This window comes from Tupaia chinensis, unplaced genomic scaffold (assembly GCF_000334495.1).
Source record: "Tupaia chinensis unplaced genomic scaffold, TupChi_1.0 Scaffold000661_1, whole genome shotgun sequence".
NCBI lineage: Eukaryota > Metazoa > Chordata > Mammalia > Scandentia > Tupaiidae > Tupaia > Tupaia belangeri.
In genome coordinates this window covers 3690830-3707329 of record NW_006160183.1, presented here as the reverse complement: position 1 = coordinate 3707329, position 16500 = coordinate 3690830, and the positions used below count along the sequence as shown (strand labels likewise).

The 16500-nt window shown below is 39.6% G+C and overlaps 1 protein-coding gene across 2 annotated transcripts in view; it reads left to right on the top strand.

Moving 5' to 3' along the window:
• PLEKHH2 (pleckstrin homology, MyTH4 and FERM domain containing H2) overlaps nucleotides 1–12158 on the top strand; it is a 101761-nt gene extending 89603 nt beyond the window's left edge. For both annotated transcript variants that reach the window (XM_006159910.3, XM_006159908.3), the window contains 3 exons: nucleotides 2804–2890; nucleotides 8162–8299; nucleotides 10399–12158. In XM_006159910.3, coding sequence (XP_006159972.1) covers nucleotides 2804–2890; nucleotides 8162–8299; nucleotides 10399–10584 — 411 coding nt within the window. In that variant the 3' untranslated portion in view covers nucleotides 10585–12158. The remainder of the gene's footprint in view (nucleotides 1–2803; nucleotides 2891–8161; nucleotides 8300–10398) is intronic.
• The last annotated feature ends 4342 nt before the right edge of the window (nucleotides 12159–16500 follow it).

The following is a 16500-nucleotide window of genomic DNA, read 5'->3' as shown; positions in this document are numbered from 1 at the left end:
TTAACTTTAATAAATCAAAGAAATGCTAAGAAACTTTGCTTAAAACTTAAAGCCAGGAAACAGGTTAGGATTCTGTTCAAATAGTAGGTACATGAACCTATCCACAGCTCAAGACAGGACAAAAACCTTTAAAACCGGAAAACAAAGCTTAGAAGAAAATCAGCAATGTTTTAGTCAAAAGTCGTAAAATGCTATTTCACATCTAAAATGAATTTATAGGGAGTTGAACTTGTTTTTTAAGCTTTTTACCATGGAGTAATGCATTCACCAGAGAGACAGAGAGAGACAGTGGTAGAGAAAGTGAAAAATCACCCTTTGTGGGGATGGCCATGCTGCAATCCCTTCTCTGTTCTCCTGGGATCTGGGGCACACACTCACACGTGATCCTCAAGCTACAAGGTCCGGGACCTGAATCATGGTTGGCCTTGTGGGAGTCCTGTACCCCAATCCACCACATCACCTGCTTGTCTCTGAAAACAGATTTTTAAAAAAATGTAAGGAATAGGCCCAGCTTTGGTGTGAATGGGAGGGTGCTACTATGCAATGGCTGAGTCCACATAGGAGACCCAGGTTTGGAACTAGCCCAACTTGAACAGCTGAGGTGGTGGTATATGCCTGTGGCCCCAGCTCACTGGGAGGCTGGGTCGGGCAGGAAGATCATGAAGCGACCATGTCAAAAATTCCCCTTGTGTGTGCACTTACTCATACTCTCTTATTAAAATAATAATAATAATAATAAATACATATATACGTATAGAATAGATTCAAACTGTAGAACAGCATTTTACATCAGATTTTAATTCTCATTTTAGTGTTGGAAGGACTACTAAATATCCTTCTCTGCTCTGATAATATGTTCTATATTTGCTGACATAAAATAAAATTATGGCATTGATATTGTGCTTGATGTTGCATGATAAGCATTTTTCTTGCTTTATAACAGGAAGGTGCCTCCTTTGCTTAGTGATGATCCCTTGTGTGTGTGGTAAAATGCACATAACATGAAGCTTACCATTTTAGCCATTTTTGAATGCACACTTCTATGGCATGAAAGTGTGTTCACACTGTTGTGTGACCATCAGCACCATCCATCTCTAGAACTTTCTGTCTTCCCAACCTGAACCTCTGTACCCATTATACACTAGCTCTTATTCTCTTCTGCCTGCCCAATCCTTAGCAATTACCATTGTACTCTGTTTCCATTATTTGACTACTCTAAGAACCAAATATAAGACAAATCATGCAATATTTGTCTTTATGTGACTTACTTCACTTAGTGTAATATCTTGAAGGCTCATTGATGTTCTAACATGTGTCAGAATTCCCTTCCTTTTAAACACTGAATAATAATGTTCCATGTACGTATTTACCAAATCTTGTTTATCCATTCATCTCTCAATGGACTCCTGAGTTGATGGCATCCTTTGTAGTGTTTGCCTGTCCTCCAAGCCAGTCTTCAGTAGACAGGGTGGCAACCAAAAGCTTTAACTATGTAAGCTTATGATACGTTTTGCTATATACAAACAAGCACTAAGATTCATCTGTGTTCCTTTATAGTTTTGATGTTCCTTTATAAGATTTAAGAGACATAGTTAAGTTTTGCAAACTGAACAAAATAGTCAGTGTGGAGTGCTTGAAAATATTCACAGACTTCGGGACCAGCAGTTAGTGTAATGGCTATGTCGCTGGACTCCCATGTAGTCGACCGCGGTTCGAGTCCCGGACCCGGTGGCCTAAAATCACGCCGGGGGCATGTGCATGCGTGCCCAAGATCCCGAGAGGAGAATGGGGGAGAAGGGATTGCAGTGTGGCCATCCCCCCCGGGGGGTGATTTCTCGCTTTCTGTCTCCCTGTCTCTGTCTTTCTGGTGAGTGCACGCACCCTATAGCAGAAAGCCTCTCAAAAATAAAAAAAAGAAAAAAAAATTCAGACTTTATTGGGTTTTAGTGGTGTGAGATGATTTTTTAATATAGTTTCACTGCTTTTGCAACAAAAGTTTGGTGGAAATTTGAGTAGTTCTTATTTCTATTGATCACAATTTTGTGTTTCCTTTTTATTCCATTTTATTAGACATTAAACATGAGTTAATAACCTTTCAGGGAAAGTCTATAATTATAATAATTCTTTCCGTTGTAATAGCGCTCCACATTTTATAAAGTATATCAAAATATCTTTCATTTCATCTTGGGTTTGGTCATCATGGAAACCCTAAAATCTTTGTAAACTATTAGCCTCTTAAAACCCAAGAAAAATTAAGGTGTAAATATTATTTTCATATATTAAAGATGAGAAAATTGAGCCTCAAAGAGATGAGAAAGCTTGTTAAATGCACAGGTGGAGACCAGCAGCTGGCGTAATGGCTATGTCACTGGACTCCCATGTAGCCGACTGTGGTTCGAGTTCTGGACCCTGTGGTTTAAACTCACACGGCACGTGTGCGCGCGTGCCCAAGATCCCAAGAGGATAATGGAGGAGAAGGGATTGCGGTGTGGCCATCCCCACTGGAGGGCGATTTCTCACTTTCTGTCTCTGTCTCTTGTCTTTCTGACGAGCGCACACACCCTATAGCAAAAACCTCTCCAAAAAATGCACATGTGAATAAATGGCAGACTGAGGTCTCGAAACCAGGTTTCCTTGTTTCAGATTCACTATTCTTTTTAGTATACCACACTGCCTCAATTCTATAGATGTTTTTTGTGATAATTTGTTGTATAACGGCAAATGTTACATGGCATTTAGATTGAAAAACATTTCTGTAATTTTACTTAGCATTTCTAATAACTATATTTTAACCTTTTTCTAGCCCATAACTTCATCATCACTTGGAAGTACTTTCATATGGCTGGCTGTACATGAGGATGGTTTAAGTGTTTTAGAATACAACTCCATGGTAAGATTAAAGTTTGCCTTGATTCAACTATTTCCACTGGGTAGAGTGTATCATAAATAGCAGGTAAATCATATATATACATAAATACATATATAGGCAGAGGGCATATGGTGCTCACCAAAAAAAGACAGAGGAGGAGAGAAGGAGAAAGCAACCCGTCAGTGGGGCCTGGTTATGCAGTAGTCTTCTCTCTGTTTTTCCATCCTTTTGGGATTTGGGGGGCTACTTGTACGCATGCTTGCTCCAGCATGTCTCTCAAGCTCTTGGAGCAAGACTCACACCATGTGGTCAAGCCATGTGAGGTCTAGCTCACTCAACCAGTGTGGGGCATGGTGCGGGCCCAGGTAATGATATCTAAATCCAATTTTCCTCATACGCAGAAAACATTCTTCCTAATATTATAGAATGAATAGTCACTTTTGCAAATACAAATATGACTACAATTTAATCTTAAATCAATTAAATTGTAATCTTAAGTCAATTAAATTATAATCATAGTTATATTTGTGAAATGACTTAAAAGTGTTAGGATTGTTCTCCATGGAAAATAAAAATCTGTAAGATATCATTAAAGTAGCAATTTAAATTTACTGGAGTGTATGTTTAGTTTCACCAAACTCAATTTCTGTAATGTTCTGTAAGATTACTTACCAGTTCACTTGTACATAGGTAGTGTCTTAGAGCATTTAGCATAACTAAAAATAAAGTCAAACTATGTTTTCTATATGTTCATTTATTTATCTGAAATTTACATTATTGTCTATCATATTTCATTCATCAAATTCTTTTTTATTTTTTGAAAACTAATTTTTTTTGGAGAAATTTTTACTATAAGACATGCACACTCCCTGGAGAGGGAGAGAGAGATAGAGAGAGACAGAAAGCGAGAAATCAACCTCCAGGGGGGAAATGGCCATGCTGCAATCCCTTCTCCTCCATTCTCCTCTTCGGATCTTGGGTGCACACACACGCAACATGAGTTTGAAGCCACTGGTTCAGAACTAATCCATGGTCGTTCATGTGGGAGTCAGTGGGAGTCAAGTGATGTAGCCACTACGCCATCTGCTGGCCACTCTTTTTTCTTTTTTTCTTTTCAGATTAATTTCACATTTTATATAAAGTCCCCATCAGGATAGGACATATATATATATCACACACAGACACACAGACATACACACATTTATATATGTGTGTGTGTGTTTAACAAAAAACTTTACATCTTTTTGTCTTTATCATGCATCGAATTATTTAGTAAAAAATTGATTTTTTAAATCTGATAAGTAGCAATCACTAAATTTCCCTGGTGAATGTAGTGAGCTATTCTACCTATGGCTATAGTCAGAGATCACTGAAAATGTTTTGGAAACTAAACGAACCACTAGTATTGTAGTTAATGTTTAACATTGCAAATGATAAAAAAGTTTTTTTGGAAGAGTCTATCTTTTCTGAACACCCTTTAGTTCTTGAATAAATAACTTGAAGGACAATTATAAAAATCAGTGATTTAAAGTTACCAGTATTGTGTTACCTCAGTTAAGTAAACTAGTTCCCTAGACCTCAGGAGGTGGGTATAGGAGCCAGTAAGTAAGTATTGGTGGCTGGCAGCTCTAAAACATTCAGTGCTGGGGGAACCAGCAGTTAGCATAATGGCTATGTTGCTGGACTCCCATGTAATCAACTACGGTTCAAGTCTCAGACCCAATGGCTTAAACTCATGCCGGGCATGTGTGCATGCATGCCCAAGATCCCAAGAAGAAAATGGAGGAGAAGGGATTGTGGCATGGCCATCCCCCCTGGGGGGAGGGTGATTTCTCGCATTCCGACTCCCTGTCTCTCTCTGTCTTTCTGGAGAGCACATGTGCCCTATAGCAAAAACCTCTTCAAAAAAAAAAAAAAAAAACATTCAGTGCTGGGGTGGTCTGATCAGTCTCATAAACTAATTGTTAGGTACGTAGGTGCCTGGGCTGGCCCTATAACACAGTGATTAAGTGTTGTGCAGAGAAAGCAAGAGCCCACCTGGCCAACTGTGGTTCAAATCCCAGCTCTGGAGGCTTGAAAAACATGCCAGACACAAGTGCATGAATGCTTCAAATCCTGACAGAATGAAGAAATAGAAGGAGAAGGATTGTGGTGTGATCATACCCCACTGGAGGGCATATTCTCTCTCTCTCTCATGTTCTCTGGAGAGGGGGCAGAAATAAAAGGTATATAGGTTCCTTTTAAAGTATATCATTGAATTATATATTTTAAATTGTATTAGAAACACACTGGGAAAAATATGTGCTGTATTATATGAAAAAGGGTTGATATTCTTAATGTATAGGTATCTTATAAACAGTAAGAAAATTATCAACATATGGGAACAGCAGTTGGCATAATGGCTATGTTGCTGAATTCCCACGTAGTTGACTGTGGTTCGAGTCCTGGATTCAGAGGCTTAAACTCACACTAGGCGCGTGTGTGTGAGTGCCCAAGATCCCAAGAGGAGAATGGAGGAGAAGGGATTGCAGCGTGGCCATCTCCCCTGGGGAGGTGATTTCGTGCTTTCTGTCTCTCTGTCTCTCTCCCTGATTTTCTGGCGAGCTCATGCGTCCTATAGCAAAACCTCTCCCCTCCCACAAAAAAAAATTTTAAAAAGGAAGAAAATTATCAACATACTGATAGATATATGAGCCCAGGCAATTCACAAAAGAAGAAATACAAATGCTCAGTAAATTTATTTTAAATTGTGAATCTCACTAGCAGTTAAATTAATACAATTTAAAACTTTTTGTCAAGTTGCAAAGATTTAAAAGAATGATTACATCTGGCATTTGCAAGACTGCAGTGCAGAGAATGTAAATGGGTATGACCTTTCTGAAGGAGAATTTGGGAAAAAATTTAAAATCATCTTTATTTTTTAAGCCAGTAATTCCTGTTGCTTGGTTTTATAACCAAAGAAATAATTAGGTATATACATTATAAACTATGTCAGTATTGCTTAAGTAACTACCACAACAAAAATGATCTGGGGCCAGCTGGTGGAGTTGTGGTTAAAGAGGCTGGATCCCACAAGGCCAACTATGCAGTTTGTGTTGAGTACTGGACACAGGGTCAGCTGGAAAAACAATCTGGGTGCATGCGCATGCATTCCCAAAATCCCAAAAGGAAGGAGAGATGATGGGGTGATAGGTTTGTTTATTCACTTTCTTTCTCTTTCCAGCAAGTGTTTGTGCCCTCTGGCAAATTAAAAAATAATAATAATAATAATAAAAATAAAGATCTACAAACTATACACTAGGAGATTGAAATAAGTTGTCCATAAAGTCATTTAAAATGACATTAAGCAAATATATGTGTTGTTACAGAAGGATGTTCACAGTCCATTGTTATGGTAAAAAGGAAGAGTGTAGGCAGGCCCTATATTCTAGTGGTTAAGGGAGTCAAGTCCCACATGGAAGACCATAGTTTGAATCCTGGCTCCAGCAACTTGAAAAACACACTGGTACAGTTGTGACAGGAAAAAGAATGGAGAAGAGATTACAGCATGACCATACCCCATTTGGGAGTACTTTCTCTCCCTCTCTCTCCACCTTTCTCTGGTGAATGCTCATGACCTCTGGCAATTGAAAGAAGAAGAAGGAGAGGGAGGAAGGAGGAAGAAGAAGCAGCAGAAGCAGAAGAAGAAGAGGACTAAAACAATATGCATGATACTGTTTCTTTCTTTTTTAAAATTTGCTAGAGTGTGTGCACTTGCCAGAGAGAGACAGAGAGTAAGAGAGAGAGAGACAGAGGAAAAACAAGAAACCACTCTCCTTGGGGGAGAGTGGTCATGCCCAGTCTCTTCTTTACCTCTTTTCTTCTGTGATTTTGGGCATGCACACACACACACTTGACATATTTTTGTAACCACTGAGTCTAGGATTTGAACCTTGCAGTAGGCCATTTGGCATCCAGCTACCTTAACCACCACACCACCAGCTGGCTCCATGATACTGTTGTTGTTTGTATACATCAAAATCTATCTATCAGGTTGAACCATATAGATTTTCTAATATTCGGCCATTTTGACCATAGAAAGTTTTAGGTTGCCTAACCAAATATTAAGCTATTAGGAAAGTCATGACTGTCCTGTTTATTCTGTGCAAAAATATGTCATGACTTTCCCAACAACCCAGTATATAAAAGAGAAATGTGAAGGGACATATAAAAAATATTAACTGTTTTCCACTAGATACTGCAATATAGGTGCTTTTTATTCTTTCTAATTTTTTGCAGTGAATTATTTCAGGATAAAAATTTATTTTAATTGTAAAGATATATTATGCCTGGGACCAGCATTTGCGTAATGGCTATGTCGCTGGACTCCCATGTAGTTGACCGCAGTTCGAGTCCCAGACCTGGTGGCTTAAACTCACGCCAGGTGTGTGTGTGTGCGTGCCCAAGATCCCAAGAGGAGAATGGAGGAGAAGGGATTGCGGCATGGCCATCCCCCCTGGGAGGTGATTTCTCGCTTTCTGTCTCTCTGTCTCTCTGGCTAGCACATGTGCCCTATAGCAAAAACTTCTCAAATAAATAAATAAATAAATAAAGATACATTATGCCTAAGTAAAATTAGTACCACTGCTATCTTTTTTGCATTATAATAGATTTTATTTTAGAAAATAATATGTTTTGGAAAGGTTTTCACTATAGGGCACGTGCGCTTGCCAGACAGACAGAGACAGAGAGACAGAAAGCGAGAAATCACCTCCCAGGGGGGATGGCCATGCCGCAATCCCTTCTCCTCCATTCTCCTCTTGGGATCTTGGGCACGCACGCACACGCGCCCGGCGTGAGTTTTAAGCCACCAGGTCCGGGACTTGCCCCATGGTTGACTGCATGGGAGTCCAGCAGCATAGCCATTATGCTAGCTGCTGGTCCCAGAAAATAATTTTTAACTATACCATAATTGATTAATATCAGCTTTTTTTATTATTTAGATTTTTGCCATAGGGCACGTGTGCTTACAAGAGAGAGAGGGAGAAGTCACACACCCCCCCAGGGTGGATGGTCATGCTGCAATCCCTTCCCCATTCTCTTCTCAGGATTTTGGCCACAAACACACATGTGCCCAGGATGATTTTTCAAGCCACCAGGTCTGGGACTTGAAATGCAGTCAGCCATGAGGGAGTTGGTGCCTTAACCACCATGCTACCTGCTGGCTCCAAAGTCAGTATTTTAATGAAGATACGTTATTAATTATTTCTTTAAAAGTAAGCTGCATATAACATACTTTTCTTCTCTTTAAAGAGGTTAATAGTTAGCTATGTGTACAAGAGTCTAATGACCTTTGGAGGATATCAAGATGATTTTATGGTCGTCATTAACAATACACATTCAAAGGACAAACCAACAGAGAAATTGCTTTTCGCCATGGCAAAACCCAAGGTGAGTGGAAATCTGACCTGCAACTGTTTTACACTCAAACTCTTGCTTACCTCATTTTTCTAAGCCTTGATTTAGTCCATCTCAGTGGGATGATACTACCTACTTCTTTTGGCTTAAGAACCAAATAAAGGAAGTTTCTCAAGTATCTATCTCAGTACCTACTATAAAGAAAATTCAGAATAAATAATCATGTTCTGAGTTATTGTTTTCAGGCACTTCATACACATTATCTTATTTGCTTAGTTTATTTGCTTTATAGATTCACTAGAGGAAAAAGCAGAGTTTTCTGTTGGGCCATCAGGAAAGTCGTGATGCATTTTTATGTAGAAAAACAGAAAAATACATCATGACTTTCCTGATGAACTAATAATTAAAACATATTGTCCCTTTACTATTTTCAACAGTCTATATAGCTTTAAGGTCACTAAGTTAAAATAAAAAGGACTACATTCTAACATGTCATTCTAATTTTAGCAAAGAGAATGAGAAACTGACTTTCCTAAAACATTAACTATCTTTAACTGATCAACTAAAAAGAGATTACTTCTTCAGAACTGAGGCTTTTTAATGATTTATTTATTTTCAAAAAATTATTTTAATTAATTTATTTATTTTAATTTGACCAGAGACAGGAGGGGGAGAGAGGGAGAAAGAGAAAGAGAGAGAGAGAAAGTGAGAAGGCAAGCTGCCAGGTCCCAGACTTAAACTGCGGTCGGCCATGTTGGAGCCCAGTGCTCTTAACCACCACACCTGCTGGCCCCTGAGGCTTTTTAAAAAAACTATTGATCAGGCCAGCCTATGGCTTGGCTGTTACTTTAGCTGGATCCTATGTGGCCAACTGCATAGTTAATGTGCTGGACTCAGACATGCTGCACACATGTGCGTACACGCCCAAAAGCCCAAAAGGAGAGAGATGGAGAACAAGAGATTGTGGCATAGCCATGTTCCATGGAGGGGTGCATTCTCGCTTTCCCTCCTTCTGTTTCCTTCTGGCAAGTACATGTAGCAAAATTTTTTAAAAAATGAAAAACTACAGATTGCTTTCTTAATTAAATCTATACTTAATGAAGACAGCCATTAAGTATCCCAGGTTATAGCTCATTCAGTACTCTACAGAAATGATATGAGGGAACCAGCAGGTGGCGGCATGGTGGGAGAGACAGTAGACTCTCACACGGCTTACTGTGGTTTGAGTCCTGGACCTGGCGGCCTGCTTTCTCACGTTCCTCCTCTCTCTTTTTCTCTCTCTGTCTCTCTGGTGAGCTCACAAGCCCTGTAGCAAATTTAAAAATAAATAAAATTTAAAATTCTTTAAGAAAATAATTGATATGATATGCTGATTTCTTTTTAAATTAATTTATTTATTTTTAATTTGCTACAGGGCACACATGCTCACCAGAATGAGAGAGAGAGAACACAGAAAGCAAGCTGCCAAGTCCAGGAATTGAACCATGGTTGGCCATGTGGGAATCCAGCACCCCAACCACCATGTTGCCTGTTGGCCCCAATATGCTGATTTCATAATACATGTATTTACAAATAAAAATTTAAGACAATTGATAGAATTGTATTATTGATTGTCACATTTTCTTATATTGCCACTAAATTTGATTTTTTAAAAATACTCAACATTTCTCGGTTTTTGCTTTTTGTTTTTTAAGACTTTTTGACATAGGACATGTGCTCTCACTGGAGAGAGAGAGAGAGAAAATAGGAATCACCCTTCCCCCTGAGTGGTATGACCACACCGCAATCCCTTCTCCTCCATTTTTCTCTTGGGATTTTGGTCACACATGCGCACATGTCTGTCATGCTTTTCAGGCCACCAGATTTGGTACTTGAACTGCGGAGCTGGCGGGGTGGGACCCAGCACCTTAACTACCATTCCACTTGCTGGCTTAACTCTTTCAGGTTTAAGTATAGTAATGTGAAAACATACCAGTGCCAGATATATCGTACTTCATTGTGTAATCTGAGGGCAGGGGATTTTGGTAGCCTGGGTACTTGCAAATAGAGATCACCCAAGGCCAATCCTTTACTCTCTTTTGAAAGTGATGAGCACTTCCCAGAAGCGTAACAGTTCTATTTTCATGTTTTAGATTCTGGAAATCACTCTCTTAGTCGCCAGTTACATAACCAACTTCCATCAACAAAAGGCAGCATTTCACCACCTCTCTGCTCCAGCACTGCTCTCAGCCAGGACTCTGGGCTCCCAAGCACGGGTGACGGGAAGCCAGCCCCATCTGTCAAGCAGTAGACCGACCAAAGGCCCCACCTTAATCTAAGAGCTCTGGAGACTGAACGTTCACTGCTTATTCTCTGTGCGTCCAGACAAGTTCGTTTATACTCTGGCAATGGCACCCACACACCAGTGTTCAAATCTTTAACAATAATGGAGTTTCTTTTAGTTGATTCTTAAATATTCAAATTAATACTAACTAAAACATAAATACAGAATTTGCCAACATACTAATTTTCTCCTAGAGTCAATGGATTAGAATTCATCATTTTTCCCACCTCCCTTCTCCCTTGTCATCAGACACATTGTGCAATACGGCTTTTCTTTCTTCTTTTAATATTCTGGCAGTCTTTAGAAAGGGAGATTCCAAACTCTCATTTGGTAAACCAGTTGATTATTTGGAAGCGTTCACTGCCAAAAACTTAAGTACTGTAATTGAATGTGCTTTTAATTAATGATATGGTGTTTAGAAAGAAGTAGACTACACAGCTAAGAAACAGCTGCAGGGTGGTGTGGAGGGGTACATTTTTAGAGCAAGTACAATGAAGCTTCTGGCTCCATGAATCATTATGCAAGAAAACAGGAGCTAGGTAACCAGAACCTCTTACAGGGCATTAGAAAGCATACCCTGTCACCATTTCAGATCACTGGAGTGTAAAATTTAAAATGAGACAGTGATTCCTGACATTCCTTAGGTGTCAACATAGCCCAAGTTCCCTGGATTATTGCCCTCTTATCATTGCATTTAGTGTGGTTGTCTTGACCTAATTTGTTAAATAATATCTTTGAAGACAAAGACAGTTCTTAAATATTTGCCCCTTATACAATCTTTTCTATTTATAATTTGAAAATAAATTCCCCGAGATATTTTTTAAAAGATAAGAGAAAATTTTTCTTCTGTCAATGGAAGTAAAATTTCAGTTTCAAGCGTCTTGAAATGCATTACTTTACTAGGTTATGTACGTGGTCAATACATTCCAGTATGCATCTAAGCAATGTAATTAGTATTCATGATAAAAATGAAACTGTGATAAGACATAAAAATTATGTTATAAAATATTCAATTATAATAGTTGTCATGAGTATACTTAATTTTATTTATGTGTAGAATAATTGTATTTATTATTGAACATGTATTTATCACTCTGTGTGTTGTATTTTTTTAACTAATTTGAGAAAAACATTGGCCGCTGAGCTAATTTGTTTGCAGAGCCTTCATATTTCCTCTTTGCTGCTTTCCCCCTATGGCAATGTCCTGTTATACTAAGCCTTTGAGAATGTTCCATCCCGTATTTTTAGAAGGGGCAGAAGTATATTACTCAAATAATATTGTGCTTTATTGTTCATTGCAAAAAGAAGATTAAAAAAACTCACATAAATTGATTTCCACTGGCTAGTTCTCCTATATCTTTTGAGCTGCAACTATTCACACAGTAAGCAAATTAGGTTTTGAGAATAAACTGGTTACCAGTGTGGGATGACTCTCAGGAGCCTTTTGGCTGGGATACAGTAGTTTCTGAGTTCCCAGCAAGCCATTTAATAATTAGGTTATGGGACCAGCAGGTGGTATGGTGGTTGGAGCACTGGATTCCCACATGGCCGACTGTGGTTCGAGTCCCAGACCTGGTGGCTTGAAAATCACAACAAATAAATAGAGAAATACATAAATAAATGTTAAAATAATAACTAGGTCATGAGCCATAGGCTTAGCAGAGCTACTGTTTATTAGTGAGAACTTCATTCTCAGGCAGTGGTTTGCTGACCATCTGGAAAGCCCTGCTACTCTCAAATCTTCTAACGTAAGTAATAAAGACTTAGCTCAAACGGTAGTATCTTAAAGTTGGCATTTATTTTTTTGATAGAACAGAGATAAAATATTTTGATGGAAAGAAATCAATTTTCTGTAACTGATGATGTGAAAATTTTATTTTCTGGGAAATTACTTATATAGCCATTTAAAAAATTTCCAGGTATGTTATTATGATTGGTTACAAGAGAATAATGTTCCATGTTTAATTGTAATATTTGTCTCCTATCATTTTCTCCCCTTTCAATCATAATAAATGATTTACAAAACCCCCCAAAAAAAGAGAGATTTGAATAGTCTTCTAGAAATACCTAATGTTTTCGTTGTCAAAGCTGAGGTGTACTACTTGTGAAAATGGTAGTTATTACCTCTTTCTCTTGCATTCATGCTTTGTCGTCAGTGTTGCTTTGTTTTATCCATGTAAAAGGAAGCCGTCTTGGCAAATTGTAATTTTAATACATATGTATACATATTGATACACATATCATATGTAAACAGATATATAGAAATGTTGGTTTTCCCTGTAGTTTCATAATCTCCTTTGGAGAGCTTATTTCAGACAGGTGAGCAGAACTATGTTCTAGACATTTGTTTTATTGACTGGCTTCATGGCACAGTGGTGCTGCTCAAGAAAAGCCAGCTCCCACTGGTGACTGTGGTTCAAATCCCTGACCTGATATCCTGAGGTAGGCTGTTACATGCAAAAGTGTTCAAGATCCCATGGGCTGAAGGACTAGGGGAAGAGGATCACATGTGACCAGACCGTGAGGATGCTTATCTCTCTCTTACTGTCACATACTCTATCGTGAATAAAGAAAAAAAAAAGTTAATAAAAACAAAATTTATTTTGAATGTTCTAGATCGTGCATGTGTGTATGTGTTTGTATATGTCCTTAAAGCCAAACACTGCCATAGCTTGGAAATAAATTTAACACTCAATTTACAAGAGAAACTAGTCACAATGTATATAGAGTTATTGTTTCAAAAAAGTATTTAATAGTTTGGGGACCAGCAGTTAGCGTAAGGGCTATGTCACTGGACTCCCATCTAGCCGACCGCAGTTCGCATCCCGGACCCGGTGGCTTAAAACTCACGCCAGGCGCGTGTGCGTGCGTGCCCAAGATCCCAAGAAGAGAATGGTGGAAAAGGGATTGCAGTGTGGCCATTCCCCTGGGGGGTGATTTCTCGCTTTCTATCTCTCCGTCTGTCTCTCTGGTAAACGCACGCACCTTATAGCAAAAACCTCTAAAAAAAAATGGTATTTAATAGTTTGGAAATCATTTCTGTGGGGGGAAAAACATGGTGGTCAGTTTCCTAGAACAATATGTTGAAGCTGTACTTATATTGAAGTATGGTATTAAAGAACTAACCATCATGGATAACCATGTATCTCTGAAAAAAGGCTATAAGTGTTTCTGAGAAGACAAGAACTCCTTTCTCCCATCCACCCTGTCCCCCATGCTATGGAATTTGGCCTTCCTCAGTGCTGATTGGCTCTGGACTGAATACTGTGGAGAAAAGCTCCAGTTAAGTGGGGATTAAGGGACAGTCCTGTGGCCTAGTAGTTAAGGGCCCAGCTCCCACATGGCCGACTGCAGTTCGGATCTCAACGCAGCAATTTAAAAAACACCAGTCACATGGATGCTCAAAATCCTGACAGGATGGAGAAATGGAGGAGAAGGTATTACAGTGTGACTGCACCCCACTGTGGGGTGATTTCTCCCTCTCCTTGTCTCTCTGGTGGGTGCATGCACCCTCTGACTTATAAACACAGCAACTGGGAATCAAGGAAGGGAAATGAGCAGGAAGAAGCAAGTGGGGAAGCGTCTCTGTGGTGACGAGAGTAATTATTCCCCCTTTAAACTCCAAATGAAGGTAGGTTCATGATATTTAGGGTGAAGTGTCTGTATTTGAGGAGGGCCAAACACAAACTTTTCTTGGACATTTAAATAGGAAGATGGGTCCCACAATAAGAAGTTGGTCTGCCTGGACAGGAGGCCAGAATGAGGAAAGGATGCTTGCTCTGTATACTATGACTTTACTTGTTCAATTTCATTTTATCTAACTTGAACAATAGTAACAGTGATTCTAGAGGCATGTTTATAATTAATATCAATTCAGCAATCATCATTGTATGCCTTGTAATTATTTTGCAGTCCAGTGATCCAGGAATAAAAACTTTACTAGTGAAACATCTATTAGCATGTAACTCCAAAATAAGACACAATTGTTGTTTACTATAGGCCCTGAATACAGAGTACCAGTACTTTGCTAACATAATCTAATAAAGTGTGTGTGTGTGTGTGTGTGTGTGTGTGTGTGTGTATGTGTGGGTGTGTGTGATCTCTTTCTGAAATTGCTGCCAGGTTACATTGTGGTTTATTAAAATAAGATGACTTTTTGTTTTGTTTTGGTTTTGCCATAGAGTATGTGCACTTGTACGAGAGAAAAATTGTGAAATCACCCCTAAGGGATATGGCTATGCTTCAGTCCCTTCTCCTCCAGTCTCCTCTTGGGATTTGAGCACACACATAAACACACACACACATGCGCGTGCACGCAACCAGTGTGATTCTTTTTTTTTCTTTTAAGAGGTTTTTGCCTAAGGGTGCTTGTGCCTGTCAGGGGCAGAGAGAGAGAGAGAGAGACAGTGAGAGGGAAAGTAAGAAATCACCCCTCAGGGAAGATGGTCATGTCACAATCCCGTCTCTGTTCTCCTGGAATTTTGGATACAAACGCACACACGCCTGGTGTGATTTTCAAGCCACTGGGTCCAAGACTTGAAATGTGGTCTGCCATGTGGGAGTTCAGCGATGTAACCACTACGCCATCTGCTGGTCCCCAGCCAGCATGATTTTCAAGCTGCTGGGTCTGGAACTTGAACTGTGGTCGGTGTGTGGGAGTCCAGAGTCCTAACCCCTGTACCACCTGCTGACCCCCAAATCAGGTGTCTTTTTCAGCAGTGACAAGAGAAATCTAATCCTCTCCCTCACTGTGTGGCTCTAATAAATTGCCAGTAAGAGTTCCTAGGAACTGAATGGTGGGTGATACCAGAGAAAAACACTATCAAACTCGCAGTAACAGTAGCCTTTTATGGGGTCTGCAGATGGTGTAGCAGTTATGTAGCTGGACTCCCACATGGTTGACCTGGACCCAGTGGCTTCAAAATCACACCGGGTGCATGTGTATGCATGCTCCTCTCCCGGGAGGAGAAGGGATTGTGGTGTGGCCCTGAGAGGAGGGGGTGTGATTGCTCACTTTCCCTCTCACCTTGTGTGTGTCTCTCTCTCTGGCAAGCATGCATGCCCTAAGGCAAAAACTCCCCCCCCCAAAAAAAAGAGTAGCTTTCGTGACAGAAAAGTTTATCGTAAGTGTGTAACCTTAGAAAAACTTGAGAATTCTTAGTAGCTTTTGGATTACACACAGATTCTAAGATTTTTCCCCTTCAGTAACCAGGGATGGGGAATCATCAACACCAATGTCACACCCGCGACTGTTCTACTGAACCGTCTTTACCTAAGGTTACCGTTTACCTGCTGACAGTCAAGTCCAATGGCCCAGGTGGTCCAAGCGTCTGCTGCACAATATCTCAAACCTATCATGTTCTGTAACCTCATTCTCCTACTTTGTGTCCCCAATAATTGGCTAATATGGCCACTAATTCATCAATCACCTTTTAAAATGAAAAATCTGAGACCTGTTACATTTAATAAAATTTATTCAAAACAAGAGCTGGGTCTTATGAAAGAGCAGTATTCCAGACCCAAGTTGGTTCAGATTGCTCTACCTCATCACATATTTATAGCCAGGGAAAAAGAAGTTATACACAAAGCCAGACCGATTGGATGCAGTTGGATTTTGCCTCAGAAGGTCATTTTTTTTTAGCAGCTTTCAACCTCTGATTGGCTGAGGGGTCAACTATTGTGACTGACTGAGGCCTAGTTACTTGGTTACCAAGATAGACTCTCAAGTGAGGTTATAACTTGCGTATCAAGCTAAGCTACAGCTCAGTATATTTGGAATCTGCTTTGGGCCAGATTTTATCACCCAAGTATGGAGGCCAGCTTAGGCCAGTTTAATTCAATTTAACACATCTAAGAGAAACAATAATGTTTCTCCATCACCCAAGACCTCGCGCTATACTGTTCAGTTAAC